Raw genomic sequence first — 19,974 nt, 5'->3', positions numbered from 1 at the left:
GAAGAACTCTGCTACCTGAGGCATACCCTTGCCCTCAATGGATCTGAACCCAAGATGACCAAAAAATTCTTAATACAACTCCTTTACAACAAAATTTTAAGAATTCAATTACACTATCTTACATCAAGAATGTTACAAAATTGCAACATTGTGCTCTGTGATTACAACATTATTGCTATTGTATAAAATCTCCAGGTTCTTACATCCACCAAAACTTCCACATCATACCATGAAAAAAACTAGGCATTTGAGATTCATTGCTCTTCTGGCATTTACTATCTAGGCCAGATGGGAAGGTCTAGGAAGATTCGTAGATCTGAAACATAAAAGATGTCAAAACCAGAAGACAGCATAAATGAGGTTTGGCATTTACCCATACAACAATCACAGGCCATCAATAATTTGGCAAGAAACAAAAATGACATATAAATTGTTTTACAAAAAAGTTCAAGGAATCCTCTAAAATTCTGTGTATATTTGTAACAAAAATGAATGCTTAATTTTCCACTGAGTTTGGTCTGTTTTCATTAAAAATATAACTACTGTGCACCTGGGGGAATGACACACTCCATGCTACAGAATGTGACAGCAAGAACTAGCATTGTTCCAAGGTGTATAGTGTAATTTAATATATATATATATTTTATTATGGTGTGGTTACTTGTTTGTATGTATCAATTGTGAAGTTCCAGTGACATCTGCTATATGTAATTAATTGTTTCTGGTCTTTTTTATGTAATTTTTGTGATACCCCTGACAAAGTAAGTCTGAGGACTTATGAAACTTGTGTTTATTTTGTTAAACTTACATCTAAAAAGATGTAGTCTCAATACCAAAAATTTTTTGCCTAACTGCTAAATCACAAACTTACATATTCATTCCATTCCTGCTGCCTGAAGCAGCTGGATTATCCAACCATTATTTCTGCCTATATTACTAAATGCAATATAGGTTTCTAATTTGTTGAGTTACTGGCATTCATATATATATATATATATATATATATATATATATATAAAAAACAGAGGCCATAACCAGTGTTTTCTTTTTCTAATGTGAAATCTGTTATTAATCTTTGAAGTTATTCATTCCAAAATGTGCTTATCTTCAGTTTTTGTATCACTTTTTGTAGAAAGTATCTTTTGCCTAGTTTCAAAGTATGTTATATTTGACAAGAAATTGTGTTATTGTTTGACTCTATTGAAATGTAAGCAAACAGTTTGCATGTGAAGTCTCTTCATGACTGTGCTTAATGTATATAGAAGCTCCTGACTTCAGGTTAGTTGCCTCAGTCCAATGCTGCAAAGCACTCTTCATTTCAGATGTGTATATTGCTATGCATTATGGGAAGAGTCACTACCCACAGCCATTTTGCCTTTTATTGAGTTTTCATCAGTATAGAAGTTATTTTTGAAAAACACTACTTCAGAAGTTACTTTTGAAAAAAAAAACTACTGTGTATCACTATCCAGAGTATAGTGATACACAGGGCTTGACAAATTACACAATATTCTACTCACCATGAAAAAAAAAAAAAAAGCATTTACCCAACACCTCCCCACATTTTTATTAATGATATTTCCCAGTAAGTCAGTAGGAGTTCTGTAAAGTGATAGTGATTAGAGGGTTGGATTATTGTTTAGAAAATAGAATTCGTTATGTTAATTTTTGTTATTAGAATGGCCCTTTATATTACACACATTCTTCTGTGTTTACTTAAAGTTAAAAAAAAAAAGTCTTTAGAAAGTTATTTTTTTTTTTTTTTCTAAATAAAAAAAAATTTCTGTATTGTTCAATCTGCAGCTACTCACCAGCTGGCAAAATCTACTTCCCAAGGGAGAGAGTGGTTGAGCATATTTGTCAAGCCCTGGTGATACACCTTTTTTGCAATTGTCTGTGGAAAGTGGTCTGGATAGTGATCCTTTCCATAATGCATAGCAATATCTGAAAGGAAGTGTGATTTTATGGGATACTTAGGCAATTGATATGAAGTCAACAATCTCCATTCACGAATAATCTGCTTGTATATAGAGACTGACTGACTAGAGGTGTGAACTTCATGTTTAGGTAAAGGATTAAAATGAGAATATCATCATCAAAATCCTGCCATGTACTATCATATCCTGTACTCAAGGGGTGTACAGGATATGATAGTACTACATGAAAAATTTACATCATTACTAACTTCCTATCTACAATTTTCCTCCAAATCAGTCTGTTATTTGTCAAGACTCCAATATTATCATTATCAGATCTTTTATGTCTATCATCTAAGGCACATTGTACCGTATCACTCCACCTATATCTTGGTCTTCCCTGTGGGTCGTTTTCCTGCCAACCTGGCAGAGAACACTTGTTTTGCTAATCTTTCTTCGCCCATTCTGTTTAAGTGACCATACCACCTGAGATTAGCTCTGCTAATGCATTCCTGGATGCCGACAATGTCAAGTTCTTTCCTAATATCCTCATTTTTAATATGATATTGCCATTGATGCCATCTGTTCATGCCTCTAATCTTTCTCAGGACTCTCATATCTGCGGTCTCTAGTCTTTGGTCAAGTGTTTTACTTCTGACCCAGCTCTCAGATCCATAAGTTAAAACTGGTTTGAACACTGTCTTGTATACAGCTAATTTAGTGTTCCGACTAATTTCTCTCTTATTCCATATGAATTTATTCAGTTGACTTCCTACCATACCAACTATGTTGAATCTGTTGTCTATTTTTATATTTAATTTACCATCTTCAGTAAAAATCATGCTTAAGTAGCTGAAATGTTTTACTTGTTCCACAGGTTCCCCGTTCACAACACAATTGACATTTTCAACAATTCTACCTATTTTCATTGTCTTTGTCTTTTTAATGCTGACCTTCATACCATATCTATTACAACAGTTATTCAATTTAGACTCTTGCAAACTTGTAACGGATTTATTTAGAAGTATAACATCGTCCGCATAAAGCAAAGAGCTGACATTAACATCTCCAATTTTGAAATCATGTTTAATAATACTTTCCTTCATAATGTGATCCATATAGATAATGAATAACAGAGGGGATAATGTACATCCTTGTCTCACACCAGATTTAACATTAAACCGTCTTCCTGTACTTCCTTCAATTCTAACTGCCAACTTACAACTCAAATACAGACTAAGTATTGTTTGATATAATGCCCCATTGCCACCATATAACTGTATCGTATTGAATAGCTTCTCTCTTGGCACCTTGTCATATGCCTTTTCCAGATCGACAAAACTTAAATACAAATCTTTGTTATATTCCCATGCTTTCTCAATTGTTTGTCATAAAGTGAAGATCTGATCCTGACAGCCTCTATTTAGCCTGTATCCAGCTCGTTTTTCACCAAGCTTTTCTTCCCAACTGTTTCTCAATTATGCTTGCATAGATTTTGCCAGGAACACTCAGTAGGGAAACACCTCTGTAATTCTCACATTCAGTTTTATTACCCTTTTTATATATGTATACTATTAGAGCTCTACTCCAATCATCGAGAATTCGTCCCTCTGTCCAGGCTTTCTGAACTATGCAGTGCAGCCACTGTAAGACTTTTATACCACCATATTTCAGCATTTCTGGTTGAATATCATCTACTACTGCTGCCTTTCCACATTTCAAGCCTTTGATGGTTTTTCCCTACTTCAAGTATGGATATGTATTCCTGACTGTATGCCTGTTGAGTGTTTTTTTACCACTGTGCTATCACTGCTCGTTTCATTTAGCAATTTTTCGAAGTAATTACTCCATACTTCAAGGATATCTTTTTCTCCTGTTTTCATGTAACCTTTATCATCTCTAACTCCTTTTACCACACTCTTTCCTCCATTTCTAAGCTTCTTCAACAACCTCCAGAATATCTTACCACCTTCTTGATATTTATTTTCTATGTTCTTGCCAAAGTCCTTCCATGACTTTTGTTTAGTTAGTTTTACACATTGTTTAACTTTGTTACATTTGTCTCTGTATTCTCTAAGAGCACAAGCTGACTTATTTGCCAGGAACTTTTGATATGCTTTCTTCTTTTCCTTCACTTCCTCTTTCCTTGCAGACAACCTCACCACATGCCTCTCTGACTGAATCAATCAGGGTTTTCTTCAAGGCTTGCTGCTGAATCTCCAAGGTTTGGTTCCTGTTCTCAAACTCTTTCATTTTTTCTTCAATAATCTGTGTGTATTTTAGTCTACAGTTCACATCTGAGAGCTGCTCAACTTTAATTCGCTTTAAAACTTTCTTACATGTTATTCTTTTCAATACGAAATTCAATTTTATCCTGCTCAAGACTAAATAGTGATCGCTTTCAATTTCAAATCCTCTGTACACTCTGGTGTCCTGCACCAGGGAGAAAACATCACTATGAACAATAACATAGTCAATGAGACTTTTCTTATTCCTTGCCTCTTCTCTCCATGTGAATATGTGCACATTTTTATGTTGGAACATGGTGTTAGTAATAACCAGTCCATGTCCTGAGCAGAAATCCAACAGGTATTTGCCATTATTATTGGCTTTGCTCTTTTCTTCAGATTTTCCGAAAATATTTTTGTATATCTGACAATCATTTCCTACTCTACTATTTAGATCCCCAACAAGGACCAACTTTTCCTTTTTCATTTTGTCAGTTGCTTTTTCTAAAGCATCAAAAAATTCCTCCACTTCTACATTTGTAGAACCTTTGTGGAACCATAGGCACAAATAAGTCTCATTGTCCAATTCCCCATTCTGATATTTGCCCACATCACCCTACTTGAGACTGCCTGCCATTCAAGAAGATTAGCCTCGTATTTTGTGTTGAATACTATGGCTACTCCTTCTATCATTTCTTGTTAAGTATATTTTTCAGATAGCCTCCAGAATATTTTGCCACTTTTATTGATATTTACTTCTTCATTCTTACCTAAATCTTCTCTTGACTTTTGTTTCACTTTTACTCATAACTTTCTTAGAATTTGTCTGTTTTCATTGAGGCCACTGTTTTCAAACAGTGGCAGTACTCAAATATCAGATGATGAAATTTATTTCCTGCCTAAAGACAATTGCAAACATCCATGTCTGCAGTGGGGTTTGAACTCGCAGCTGGTTGGTTGGAAAGCAAATACAATCACTCTGCTAACCATTTTGGCAAATAGTAATCACTTCCTGTTTCAGATAATTTTGTATTCTGAACCAGTATGAAGATATCACTATCAACAATACAATAATATAGTCAATATGACTTGTGTATTCTTTCCAGCTGAATTTATACACATCTTTAGGTCTAAACATAGTGCTCGTTAAGACTCATGTCTATGCCCTGAACAGAAATATATCAGCACTTGCCATTAATACTAGTTAAAATTCTGTTTTATTCAGTCTGCAGTTACTCACCAGCTGGCAAAATCTATTTGACAAATTTACCTATGATGCTTGACTCCAAATTTTGACTAAACATTTCTGTAATGTTTATTTCCTACTCTGCTGTTTAAATCTCTAACAACTCAACTTTTCCCTTTCTTATTTTCCATAATAGAATCTTCTGTAGAACCATAGGCTCAAGTAAGTCACATTGTCAGATTCCCCATTTTGACAAATATGCTCATGATACTCTACATGAAATTGACTTCTGCCAAAGTTTATCTTCTTGTTTATTGTTAAATGAAGTTTTTTTCATGATTGTTATTGTCTGAATGTAACAATGTACGATTATTATTTCAAAGTAACTTACTTGTTTTTATCTTCATTCTTTCTTCTCTAATTCTTCTGCTAGTTCCACTTCTTTTCCATTGATATTTCTTAATTTGATGGTACCTATTTTTAGTTCTGACATGGGTTTGTTTATTTTATCATTAAATTCCTTATATGTACCCTCAGGGGTATATAGGATATTATGATAGTACTACATGAAAAGTTTATATCATTATTAACATCCTATTGACAGTATTCCTCCAAATGAATCTGTTATCTGCCAGAACTCTTATATTTCGATCTTCTAAGACACTTATAACTGCTGCATCAGTCTCCTACGCCTTGATCTTCCTCTGAATTTTTTTCCTGCCATGTTGGCATCAGATACCTGCTTTGCTGACTTTCCTTTTCTATTCTGCTTTGACTATGCAATTTTAAATTAGCCCTGTCAAAACATTCTTCAAGGATAACAGTGTCAAGTTCTTTCCTAATATCTTCAGTTTCACTATGATTCTGCCACTGATGCCCATGTGTTCACTTCCTAATTTTTCTCAGAACTTATACTTGTGGTCTCCAGCTCTTTGGTTAGTTGTTTTACTTCATGATTTAAATCCATAAGTGAAAACTAGCTTTAACTGTGTTGTATACTGCTAGTTTTGTGTCCGAATTTCTGTTATTCCATATAACTTCCGTTGATTTACCACCATACCAGCTTTGCTAATTCTGTTATCTCTTTCTTCATTTAATTGGCCATCTTCACTAAAAATTGTGCCTAAATAGCTGCAATGTTTTACTTGTTCTACAGGTTTCCCCATTCAGGATGCAGTTGATGTTTTCAGTGTTTCTGTCCATTTTCATTGCTACTGCTGATTTGCTCAAATTTAATCAGGCAATTATTCAATTTAGTTACATAATTGTATAGACTTTGGATTTATTTAAGAGTGTAACACATCTGCATAAAGAAAAAAGCTCAGATTAACATCTTGAATTCTGATATCAGGTTGAATGCTGCTTTCCTTTATAATGTGATCCATATAGATGATGAATAACAAGAGATAATGTGCAGTTTTGTCTCACATCTGATTTAACTATTTTCCTGTACCTCCTTCAATGCTATGGTTGCTTATACCTCAAATATAGACTGTATTAAATTTAGTTTAATCCTTTATCCAAGTGTGTGCAAACAAAGTTTGCGCTTGAAAGTATCTTCAGGACTGGGGTAAAGTGGTACAACACCAGGCAACTCCTTGCAAAGGTGGAGCAAGCTACCAACACTCCTATCTCAGTATCTCCCATAATGCAAAACACATCTCCTTGCGGATATGTATAATGTTATGCATTAAGGGAAGGGCCACTACCCAGACTAGTTTCGACCTTTATTGAGGTCTCGTCAGTGGGAGCCAGGCCCAAGTGAAGTGTTGGTAGCTTGCTCCACCTTTGCAAGGATTTGCGCGGTGTTGTACCACTTTACCCCTGTCCTGAAGATACTTTCAGGTGCAAACTTTGTTTGCACACACTTGGATAAAGGATTAAACTAAATTTATTATAGTCTAACTAAGTGAAAAATAAACTTTTAACATCTTTCTCTAAATCCAGAGTAATTTAATAAAAAGGTGGCACACCGTTTGGCAGCTCCTATAGGAGGAGATGACCTTGCTAATGCTTCTGCCTTGGTATCTCCACTTGGGCCTGGCTCCCACTGAAGAGACCTCAAAGGTCGAAACTAGTCTGGGTAGTGGCCCTTCCCTTAATGCATAATATTATATGTATCCATAAGGAGATGTGTTTTGCATTATGGGAGATACTGAGATAGGAGTGTTGTTAGCTTGCTCTACCTTTGCAAGGAGTTGCCCGGTGTTGTACCACTTTACCCCAGTCCTGAAGATACTTTCAGGCGCAAACTTTGTTTGCACACACTTGGATAAAGGATTAAACTAAATTTATTATAGTCTAACCAAGTGAAAAATAAACTTTTAATAGATTGTATTGCTTGATATAATGTTCATTTACACCATATAATTGTAGCAAAAAGAACAGCTTTTTTTTTTTTCTTGGCACCTTGTCATATGCCTTTTCCAGATCTCATTAAATCCTCATTAAATTCCCATGAAATATGATCCTGAAAACCTTTATTTGGCCTGAATCCTATTTTTCTTCAAGTTTCCCTTTCACACAATTATTGTTGCTTAAATCTTGCCAGTAACACTCAGTGCGAGCCCGTAATTCTCAAATTCAGTTTTATTTCCTTTTTTTTTTATACCTGATACTCTGTGAAAACCCATTCCCTTCATCTGAAATTTGACTCTCTGGATAGTCCTGAATTATGCAGTGTAACCACTAATTCAGGATATGAAGATATAACATTTATATCTTCATATTTGAGCATTTCTGGTTGAATATCATTCCCTCCAGCTATCGTTCCACATTTCAGGTTTTTGATGGCTTTTTTGTATCCTAAGTATTGACACACACACACACACACACACACACACACACACACACACACACACACACACACACACACACACACACACACTCATTCACTGATTGCTAATATTTTCTACCACTGTACTGTCACTGCTTGTTTGAAAGTAAATACTTCAGATAGCTTTGAATATTTTAGTGTTTGTTGTTTCAGCAGTACTTGTACCATAAGGTTTCACAAATTAACATGATAACACAAGGAAAAGAATGAATGAATAATATATTTAATAGCCATTTATTTCATCATGAAAATTACGGGTCATCATCATCAGTGGTATTAGGCAGTTGAATACAAGGTAGAACGTGAACAGTGAATTATTTAAACAGTAAGAGCTGTGTGATGTCATATATAGAACAATGCAAATAAATAACAGAGGAAACATAGTAATATTATTTACCAAAACATAAAATGTGTGATTAGAAGACTCTCTCTTATATTTTGATAGTAAGAGGCAGTCATTCTGAGTCAGGTTCGGACAATGGGCTAAGGCTTCAGTGCTTACTTTAAATAAACATTCAAACTCATGGCAGCGGTGATGGAATAAGCATGTTTCAGACCATAGGATATTGTGGGCAGTATCATTTCCATGTTGGGTAAGGCCAGATTTCTCAGATTTCTTCTTCTTATTATTTATATGGACATGGAGTCAAAAGACTCATCATTGGAGACCCATTCTATCCATTAACACAATACCTATCATACATCTCCCTAAACAACCTATTCACTGTTGGGGAGCTCACAACCACCTCTGGCAATCCATTCCACTCATTTACCACTCTCCAAGTAAAGAACCTAGGCTGCACACCCCTACTAGCCACACTCTTAGACAGCTTCCAAGTGTAACTTCTTGTTCCCCCCCCCCCACTCATGTATTAAAAAATTTCTTGTGTGTCAATCTCATAGAATCCCTTCAGTAACTTATAAGTTTCTATCATATTCCCTCTTCTCTGCCTCTGCAATCCACACACCTCAATCTATCCTCAGAACATTCCACAGACCTCTCACAAGCTTGGTCGCTTGTCTCTGAATCTTCTCCACCACCTCCTGATCCCTGAGAAACGCAGGTGACCAAATCTGTGCACATTTGTCAACAACCCTATCCAAATGATAGCTTTATAAAGAGGGATAATAACCTCCCTATCTTTACATGTCAATGTGTTCTTCAGCATCCAAGTAATCCTGAGCTGTTTTGTCAATTCTTACAATATGTTCTCTGAATTTCAAATCTATATCCATCCCCACATCCCTATCCTCATCATTTCCCTGTAAACTAGTACCATCAACATGATATGAAGTGTGTAATCTTTTCATCCCAAAGTGCATTACCTTACATTTTACAACATTGAATTGACAACCATCATCTTTTGCTAACACTGCCAATTTATTTAAATCATCCTGTAAGATATCTTCATCACCTTTATCAACTATTACCCTCCCTAGTTTTGAATCATCGGCATACAACTGAATATCCCCCTTCAAATCTTCTACTATATCATTAATGTACAAATTAAAGAGTAGTGGTCCAAGTACAGAGCCCTGGGGTACTTCATTAGTTACCATCATCCACCTTGATTCCACTCCATGCACAACCCACTGATGTCTATCACCCATCTCACTATCTATGCCACCAGCTTCATATCCATTCCCATTTTTCTTCAGCTAATGTAAAAGTTTTCCATGCGGTATTCTGTCAAATGCCTTTTTCCAAGTCCAGCAGTATCCTTGTGTAGCCATTCCAATTCTGCTGTCACCTTATTATAAAATTTTAATAAATTACTGATGCAGGACCAAAAGTTCTGGGACCAGGTCCTGGAGGCCTGGTCCCAGAACTTTTGTATGCACTGGGCCAGGACCTGGAACATTTTTCTGTGTATGTGACTTTTTTCTTTATGGTAATTATGCCTACATGATAGATTGTGTAGTTTATCCTCATGTGCTCACTTTAATGAGTACGGGCATGGCAAACCTGAGGTACCTGATGCTGGACCATGCCTTACTTCATGTAATATACATCTGTTATATTATCTGTAGGCTGGTCCTCTTCCCTTCATTCTTTGCTTCTTTCTTCCCTTCTTGCTCCTTATCCCCAATGCTATTAGAGTATTCGAGGGCTAGGGGTGATTCTTTCCTATCTTGCTATGTCATTTCGCCTATTGCAGCCACCGAAAGGGACATGCAAGCTCCAATAGGTGCCGGTCCCAAGTCCGGATAAATGGCAAGGGTTGACGTCAGGAAGAGCATCCAGTCATAAAACTTACTGCCAGCTCTAGCTATGATCAGATGAGTCTAAAAGAAAGTGATACAAGGGCTAGGGCATACCCCTTAAGTGACGCACGCGCCCTACAGCTGCAAGAAGTGGACGAGGGCTACCGCATCAAGGGTGGGTGCGGTTAAAGAAGTGAGCCTAGCAAGTGGAGAGAATGTTGCAAGTGGGAACGTTGAATGTTGGAAGCATGACTGGAAGGGGAAGAGAGGTGGCAGACATGATGAGGAAGAGGAAGTTGGACATTTTATATGTGCAGGAGACAAGGTGGAAGGGAGAAAAGGTGATGGAACTAGGAGACAGGTATAAATTGTTCTACTCTGGTGCGAATAAAGAGGGAAGAAATGGTGTCGGAATTGTGGTGTGTGGCAGAATGAAGGACGACATACTGGAAGTGGGTAGGAGGAACGACAGGATCATGCAAATGAAACTGGGTCGTGGAGAAGAACAACTGATCATCTTATGTGTATACGCCCCACAAGTTGGCTGTACAGCAGAAGAGAAAGATGCATTCTGGAATGTGCTAGATGAAGAAATGAGGGAACTGGAAGAAAACGAAATGGTGATTGTCAGAGGAGACATGAATGGACACATAGGGAGACAGAATAGGGACTGTGAAAGGGTGCATCGTGGCCATGGAGTGGAAATGATGAACCAGGAAGGAGAGAGGATTTTGGACTTTGCAGTAGCGTTTGATCTGGCAATTGTGAACTCCTTTTTCTGTAAGAGGAAAGAGCATTTGATAACATTCAGAAGTGGCAACAATAGTTCACAGATTGACTACATTTTGACTAGAAGAAAACATCTTAAAGCAGTAACAAATTGTAAGGTAATCCCAACAGATCAGGTGGCGCAGCAACACCGGCTGCTGTGCGCAGACTTTAAATAAAGTCAAAGATCAGAACCTTTGGAAGCCATGGGAGGAAGAAAATTAAGTGGTTTCACTTAAAAGAAGAGGGTGTGAGGAACTGTTTTAGGGAGAAGGTAGTAGAGGATTTCGGATGGACTAGAAAATGTACAAGACTGGTGGAGACATAATTCAAATGTAATTCTAAGCTGTGCAATTCAGGTGCTTGGTGAAACATCTGGAAAGATTAGAGAGCAGAAGGAGGGTTGGTGGTGGAATGATAATGTACAAGATGCAGTGATGGCTAAGAGGAAGGCAAAGCAGAAGTGGGACAAGTCCATAGTGCTAGAGGACAGAGAGGAATACAGAGAGAAAAAGCGAGAAGCCAAAAGTGTTGTTGCGTAGGTGATGGTCATGGCATATCAAGACCTTTATGATCAATTAGAAACAAAAGATGGACAGAGAAAGCTTTATCGATTGGCAAAATGTAGAAATAAGGCATCAAAGGACATCGTACATGTGAGGGATAAAAGACTCTGGAGGAAGGGTATTAAGGAGTGACGTGGATGTAAGAAACAGATGGAGAACATACTTTTCAGGGCTTTTGAATGAAGAAAATGCAAGGACTCACAGAGAAGATTGGGAACCTAATGAGGGCATGGTGCAGAACATTAGTAGAGTGGAAGTGAAGGAAGCCATAAAGAGGATGAAGAATGGAAAATCAGTAGGCCCTGACAGGATCCCAGTGGAGGCATGGAAGGAACTAGGAGAAGTGGAAATTGACCTGCTGTGGGACCTGTTCATAAAAGTTTGTCAACACTAAAATATACCTGAGGAATGGAGGGAAAGTACTCTTGTCCCCATCTACAAGAGTAAAGGAGATGACCTAGATTGTAAGAATTACAGAGGAATAAAGTTGATGTCCCACACAATGAAGATCCTAGAGAGGGTTCTTGATGGAAGACTGAGGAAGGAGGTGGAGATTGCAAAGGAGCAATTTGGCTTCATGCCTGGTCGATCGACGACAGAGGCTATCTTTGGGTTATGACAGATGATGGAAAAGTTTTGAGAGAAGCAACGGGAGCTACACCTGGTTTTTATTGATCTGGAGAAAGCGTATGCTAGAGTGCCAAGGCAAGAAGTCTGGAGGTGTTTGAGGGAAAAGAAGGTACCGGAGAAATATGTCAGGTTGGTGCAGGAGATGTATAGAAATGTGAAGACAAGAGTTCGAACCTGCCTGGGAGAGACAGAAAGTTTTCCAGTGACAGTTGGCTTTCATCAAGGGTCAGCATTAAGTCCTTTCCTGTTTAATATTGTGATGGAGGTGATGACGGAGGAGGTGAGAGAAGATGCACCTTGGACTATGTTGTGTGCAGAATCAAGAGAAGAAGTGGCAGCTAAACTGGAAAGTTGGAGGAAAGTACTGGAAGAGAGAGATATGAGACTGAGCAGAAGTAAGACAGAGTATATATGTTGCAATGTGGATGGCAAACAGGAGACAGATCTAGAGCTGGAAGGAGATGTCATCAGGAAAGTCAGTGACTTTAGATACTTAGGTTCAACAATGAAAGAGGATGGTGAGGCTGAGAAGGATGCAGTATACAAGCAGGATGGAAGAACTGGAGAGAGATGACTGGAGTGCTATGTGATAAGAGGATACTGATCAATCTAAAAGGCAAAATCTACAGGACAGTAGTGAGACCAGCTATGATGTATGCTATGGATACTCTGGCCCTGAGGAAAAATAACATCAGCAGGATGGAGGTAGCAGAGATGAGAATGCTTAGGTGGATGTGCGGTGTGACCAGAAAGGATCGTCTGAGAAATGACTATGTAAGGGGAATGGTGAAAGTTACCATAGCAAAGATACAGGAGGCGAGATTGAGATGATTTGGTCATGTGATGATGAGGAGGGAGGAAGAGTATGTTGGAAAAAAAGGTCATGCAGATGGATGTGCAGGGGAGGAGGATATGCAGATGGCCAAAGAAGAGATGGAGGGAGATGGTGGAGAAGGACTTGATGATGAAGAACTTGGATGTGGCTACAGCCCAAGACAGGAGGTTGTGGAGAAAACTCACCACAAACGGGGACCCTACTTAAGTGGGAAAAGCTGCAGAAGAAGAAGATAGTTTGTGTAGTTTCTGAAAAGAAAGAAGTCTATAACGAATCCACAGAAACACAGGATTCCCATCAATTGCAATGTGATAATATTAATACATTGAATGAAAGGAAAGATTTGCCAACTTGCTGGACACTCGACCAGTGGATAGCGTTCAAAAGTAAATAGAATTGGTTATTTTGTAAGAACAGAGGTTTAATTAATAAATTTTAAAAAAATGTTGTGACAATCTAGCAACAGCCTCACATTTATGATCCTTACTTTAAGAGCCCTGAAGCTTATTCTTTTAGAAATTATCTGGAGTTCTTTCAGTATGTTGCAAATAAAAGGAAGAATATTCATGGCAGAAATATTTTAATGAATGCCAATGGTAGAGAAGTAACTGAATCAGGTAAAATAGTAGAATTACTTAAGTGAACATTTTGCAAGAGTATATCATCCAGACAGATATTGCAGTAACAAGACAGACAAAGGCTTATGTGGAAACTGAGGTAAATGAACTGGAAGTGCATAGCATATTACAGAACCTTGATGTGAATACAATTATGGGATTAGATGGTATACTAGCTCAAATTTTATGAGAAGGTGCTAGGGAATTGGCATTGCCTATGACCACATTGTTTAATCTTGCTCTGGGTTAGTTCCAAGGAGATGGAAAGAAGGAAAATAGTTCTACCACATAAAGGAGGCACCAAAACTGATGTAGCAAGTTACCAACTGATCAGCATATCATCATTCAGTCAAGGTACTGGTAAAGTTAGTCAAGAATAAAATACAGGAATGGATAGATGGAAATGGGATACTACATGGGGAGGGACAACATGGTTTTGTGAAGGGTGGGTCATGCTGTAGTAACTTGATCACATTTTATAATACAGTGACAGCTGAGTTGGATAAAGGTAATCGATTTAATAAATTGCATCACATGGGGATGGATATAAAGTTGAATTGGATAAGAGGGTGGTTGATGGAGAGATATCAGAGAGTAGTTTATTCAGGAATAAAGTCCAATAGAAGGCCTGTAATGACCAGTGGCATGCCACAGGGCTCTGTTTTGATTTGTCTCATCCATCCCTTTAAGACAGGTAGAATCCCCTAATGAGGGGTTTACGACAAATTTTATGTAGGTGGTTCGTCACTCCTCTGCTGCATCCCCTAATGACAACATTCATGACTGTAAATACGTGTGTGTTCACAGGGCTGGTTTGCCTGTTCTGAGGGATGAAAAACCAGAGTTTCCAGGTGAAAAAAACTCTACCTCCATTATGAGACCAGCTAACTCACCTTTTGTCAAAAGAAACCAGATAAAGGTTCCTCGTGTCATGTGACAAGAATCGAACTCTGGTCTTTCCGACCAAAGGGCTTTATTTATACTGACTGAGCTATGGAGGCTCTAAGCTCTGTTCTCGAGCCACTACTATTTAATTTGTATATAAACAATATAGAAAAGGATCTGAGAGGAACTATTCAGTTATTTTCCGATGATGCAAAATTAGGTAGAGCAAATAGTTGATAAAGATGATGTTAAAATTTTGCAGGATTATTTGGATAGACTGGCTTGGATTATTTGGATTCTTCTTCTTTATCTGGCAAATGGCAGTCTGGACAAAGAAGAATGGATACCAGTTTAATGTGTGGTTATGCATTTTGGGGTGAAAAGATTGCTGACTATGTACCACATTGATGCAGCTATACTCCAGAAAATTAATGAAGTCAAGGATTTGGGGATGTTGGCAGATAGATTTAGAGGGCATATTACAGAAGTGGCTAAAGCAGTTCATCAGTTACTTGGTTACTGAAGAATAGCCTGATGAGCAGAGACAAGCATGTTATTATCCCTTTTTATAGAGTCTTGGTAATACTATTATCTTGACTACTGTGCACAGAGTTAATCACCTGGGTTTCTTGGGAATGAGGAAGAGGTGGAGAGGAGTCGGAGGCAAGTAACCGAGATGGTAGCAGGCCTATGGAATGAACCTTATGAGGACAGATTGAAGATTTGCAGGTTACAGAAATTGGTAAATAGACAGAAAAGAGGTGATATGATTGAGACGTGCAAATTACCGAAGGGTTTTTACAAGATGAATATAGAGGAACTTTTTCAAAACAGGTCTGGTGGTAGTGGGAGAACTAGGGGCCATCCTTGGAAACTGAGCAACAGTAGTTAGCAGGAGTATCAGGACTACATTTTTTGCTTGGAGAGTGGCAAATTAGTGGAATAGGTTTCTGGAATCTGTTGTGGGTGCAATGACTGTGAATGAGTTCAAAGCAAAGTATGATGGATATTGTGCAATGTTGGGTAGTGCTTGGGATAATGTTTCGTGCCTCCCTTGATGAGTAAGGACTCCATGGAGTAGCCCATAATAATAAATATAATATTCCTTCTGTCTTTCAAAAAACTTGATGAACACTTCATATTTCATGTTGCTAAGCATACACTTGTATCTTCTTTTCATGTGAATGCTATAACTATCCAAGCTCATGTGTCACTTTATATTTTAAAGTACTCTTAAATTATTTTTAACAGTTACCGGATGCATGTGGCCTGCAGTAAGGTTGGGAAATGATATTGTGGCCTTCAGCTGAAAAAATTTAACATAATTGCCTTAGGTAATTTTCCAGAATAAACATTGGAGAGGAGGTGGCATGATTGTGATGCTTCTCAGATTATTGGAATTGAAACATAATTTTTAAAAAATGTATTTTCTTTTGTAGAGGTTTACTTAGTGGACACATACTTGCATCATATGTTCAGGAGCAATTGGATCATTTGCTGTGGTATAGAGGGGAACTCTTAACCATGGCAAAAGAATTGGGGTACCGACTTCTACCAGCCTTTAACACTACTACTGGAGTGCCTCATCCAAGAGTAAGATAAGATATTAAAAAATGCTTTTCTAGATGTTTTGAATATAATTTTATATTGGGATTTAAATTCGTGTATGAGATACCAGTTGAAAATTAACTTTTGCTAATATAAACTGTATGACAGTGCTGTTTTCCTTCACAAAAATTTTAAGTCCCTGGTATTCTGAGATAGAACATAATAATGGAAAGGAAAGGTCATTGAGAAATTTTTTTTATTTTTTTTTAGGAATGGTTTTATCAAAGAAAAGTAGTGCAATTAATAAAAGAAAATTATGTTTGCTGACAAATTGTCACTCGTATTTTAATTGGTATTGAAAAAGAGTGAAGTTATAGATGTCATTCAGATAAACATTGCACTGTCTATAGATAAAGACATAACAATCATTGGTTGGATACAAAACAAAATGGAGAAAAACCAATGACTTTGAGAAAAAAGTAATAATTACAGGAATAGAGGAAAAAATAGTCATCAGTAAGGTTGTAGTAAATGTGATATGGTGGAATATAGAAATATTCTGTTTATTATTATTATTACCTGACACCTCCAGGGAGTCCAAAGACTCATCGAGGGAAGGCACTTGCTCTACAACTCTGTCCACTCAATCCACCAACGGCATCTACCGCCCACCACCACCACTAATATTTTCTCACACAATCGCAAACATCCATGCTCATGGCAGGATTCGAACCTGAAGCCTTTTGACTGGAGAGCGGATATGCTAGCCACTCGGCCAACCAGGTCGGCTAGTTTTTTATACACATTCCAGTGTATGTGTATATTTAATCTCCCAAATTCTAGTCCACTATGTTAATATCCATAAGCATATTTAAAATTTATATGACCAACACTCAATATCTTAAACAATTAATAAAATATAAACCATTTGGGAAGAGAAGGCCAGCTAAACCTCAAAAGATGTATTAGAACAGAATAGATCATAAGGTCTATATCCATATTTAGTGTTATAATGATTATGAAAATTATATATATAGGCATACCCCAGTCATTTGACTTGTTAGATTCCAGACCATTGTGTAGTGGATTGCTACCTTTTTTTGTGTTTTTTCCCCACTTGTAGATGCATGTAATGGTTTAATAACATTGTTTGCAGTTATATTATATGTGTGTAACTAATGTAAATAAAGGATTTATTTACGTCAGATATGCAAAAAAATGAAGGTCATTCTTGAATAGCTTGGCTTAAGGAAATATGGCAATTCTTTGGTCATCAATCTACATCACTAAAAGTTTTTCCATTTTTGGTAATAAGATTGTCATGTTTACATATAACTATAGTGTTGATTCTCGTAGACAAGCTTATACGTTGGTTATGCATTATTAAAACACTTAAGGAATTGAACAACGTAGTTAAGGATATAAATTAAATTAAACTTTAATAAATATTTTCCGATATTTCGGCAATGTCACATTGCCATCTTCTAAAGGAACTTACAAAAAGGCACGTGCACGTAGGCACTACAAACACAGTAACTGGGAATGAAGAGCTGAGGCTATTGTTCTCCTAAAAGTCCTGATGGTGCCCTCTAGCGGGCTAAGTAGGTGTTCTTGGCCGTTGGGCTGAAGGTCTGCTGATGTAAGCCTCCCAAATTTGGGGCAGTCGCATACAACCAAATTTGTTGAGGTGTGGAGAGTTTCTTAGGGCTGAGGCTGATTCCATAAATAGTCTTTCGTATTTGTAACGGTGTATTACTGTAGCTTTCTTCCACCGTATTCTGTGGTGTGTATCCAGAGCGTGGTCCGCAAGACCAGAATGGCTATACTTGTGAAACCGGATGTAGTCCTTGTGTTCAGAAATTCTGATATTCGCTGTCCTGCCTGTTTGGCCAAACAGGCAGGACAGCGAATATCAGAATTAAGTAATTCATAGAAAAAGTTTGGAAAGGGGATTAAGTTAGAGGCTAGCGGAAGAAAACCAACAGACTATCGCAGACAGGGCCGATTCCCAGATTGAGACATCGTTTGGCTCGCCGACCAAAGGACGTTTGGCAGAAAAACGCCACCCTAATTGGTCGGTGAAGTAAAATCAAGAAGGGGGGGGTGGAGAAAAGAAGTTAAAAAAGGTGCCGTTAGGAGAGCAGGTATAAAAGGGTTAGAAACCCCCCTCACAGGGCTTTTTGGTTTTTGTTTTGGTTCTGTTCTCTACGAGCTCGGTGGCATAGGTTTCACGCGGTTTTCCTGAGTGGAGATTGGGGTTATATCTCCATCGTCACAACATGGAAACAAAAGTGAGCAGGATTTCGATTCCAGATTTCCTATATAAGAAGCGAAGAATGCTATAGAGTCAAAGAAAAGAAAACATATTCTTTATGTTTCAACTTCAGTGACAACCACAAGAAAGGGAAACCTATAAAGATATCGATATCCACGTCGCGAGTCGCACAGCCGTCATATAGATGATTCAAAGTGTGTCCTGAATTACAAAAGTTTAAGACCGTGTAAGCATAGTTCAACTCCAAAAGGAACGTAGGAGTAGCAGAATATCGGAGAGGTTATACCAAGCTAGTTCAATCAGAAGAAGGTAAAGGCCCATATGAAAAACTCAAGAAAGAAAGGTATACTGTAAAATATATCTAATGTTAACTAAAATTTGTCCGTAATAAGTATCATTATTCTAATACGGAACTGTTGAAGTGACCAAGAAAAATTCTGTCAGATACTTTAGTATCTGACAGAATATATTAAAAGTAAGCTGGCTAGTGTTAATGTTATGTGAATAATTAAGTGTCCTGAGAATTTTGCATGTCTATTGTAATGTATAGGAAAGTTAAAATGTCATAGTTGTGTGTTAGTGCAGAAAAAGGTTTAGTTAATCTACTTAAGTTTGAATAGTTAAATAGTGTGAATTAATCTTATTTGTCCATGTCAAATGAATTTACGTGTTGAATTGTTATGGCGGCATGATCGTAATACTAGTTATGTGTTAGTGCAGTAAATGGTTTAGTTAATCTACTTAAGTTTGAATAGTTAAATAGCGTGAATTAATCTTATTTGTCCATGTCAAGTGAATTTATGTGTTGAATTGTTATGGCGGCATGATCGTAATACTCATTATAGGATCATAGCCTAATTACTTGTAATAAGCTAATGTTAGTTTGTAAGTATTTAGTTTAGCATTAAATTGAGTAATCACAAAATTTGAATTGTACCATGTTAAGGAATTTAATAAACCTTTGTTCAATGATAAAAAAGTTGTCTGAAATTGCTGTCCAATGCACCACTTGAAAAATACGAACCTAATCACGCGGGAAATTAATGTGTTAAGAAATGAGATAAAGTGTCACGACTGCAACATAGTTACACTTTCAGACATATTTGAGTTCTTTCTCCTTGTTTTTGTATATAATATCTCAAACTAAATATCCCAAAAGGCACAGTATAAATACAAATATTAGGAGTACTAAGGGGAGAAATAACTTAAGTATTAGTAAAAAATTTTGGTGATATCACATGCGTAGATAATAGTTGAACATAGCTAAGCAGAATTTCTCTAATTGGAATAAAAATCATAAATTGGGACACAACAGCAGGGTGACCCACAGTTGCACCTGGGTGAGGCAATCATGCCCCATTTTGCAAAGGTGGTCTGCACATCTCCCCTGGTTGGTGGGGATTCGGTTAAGAGCAGACCAAGTTTTCCGAGGTAGGTCAAAACCTGAAGGTATCTGTGTTGGATCCACTAATTCATGGA

General features: G+C 37.3%; 1 protein-coding gene across 1 annotated transcript in view; it reads left to right on the top strand.

The window, feature by feature from the left end:
• Positions 1–19,974, top strand: part of LOC150104094 (ER degradation-enhancing alpha-mannosidase-like protein 3) — a 391,801-nt gene that overhangs the window by 121,311 nt on the left and 250,516 nt on the right. Inside the window, 1 exon segment of the mRNA XM_090396397.1 lies at positions 16,112–16,265. Coding sequence (XP_090252523.1) covers positions 16,112–16,265 — 154 coding nt within the window.

This window comes from Typopeltis vanoorti, chromosome 8 (genome assembly GCF_054136105.1).
Source record: "Typopeltis vanoorti isolate ZY-2024b chromosome 8, IOZ_Tvanoo_1.0, whole genome shotgun sequence".
NCBI lineage: Eukaryota > Metazoa > Arthropoda > Arachnida > Uropygi > Thelyphonidae > Typopeltis > Typopeltis vanoorti.
This window is presented reverse-complemented; position numbering and strand designations above follow the sequence as displayed.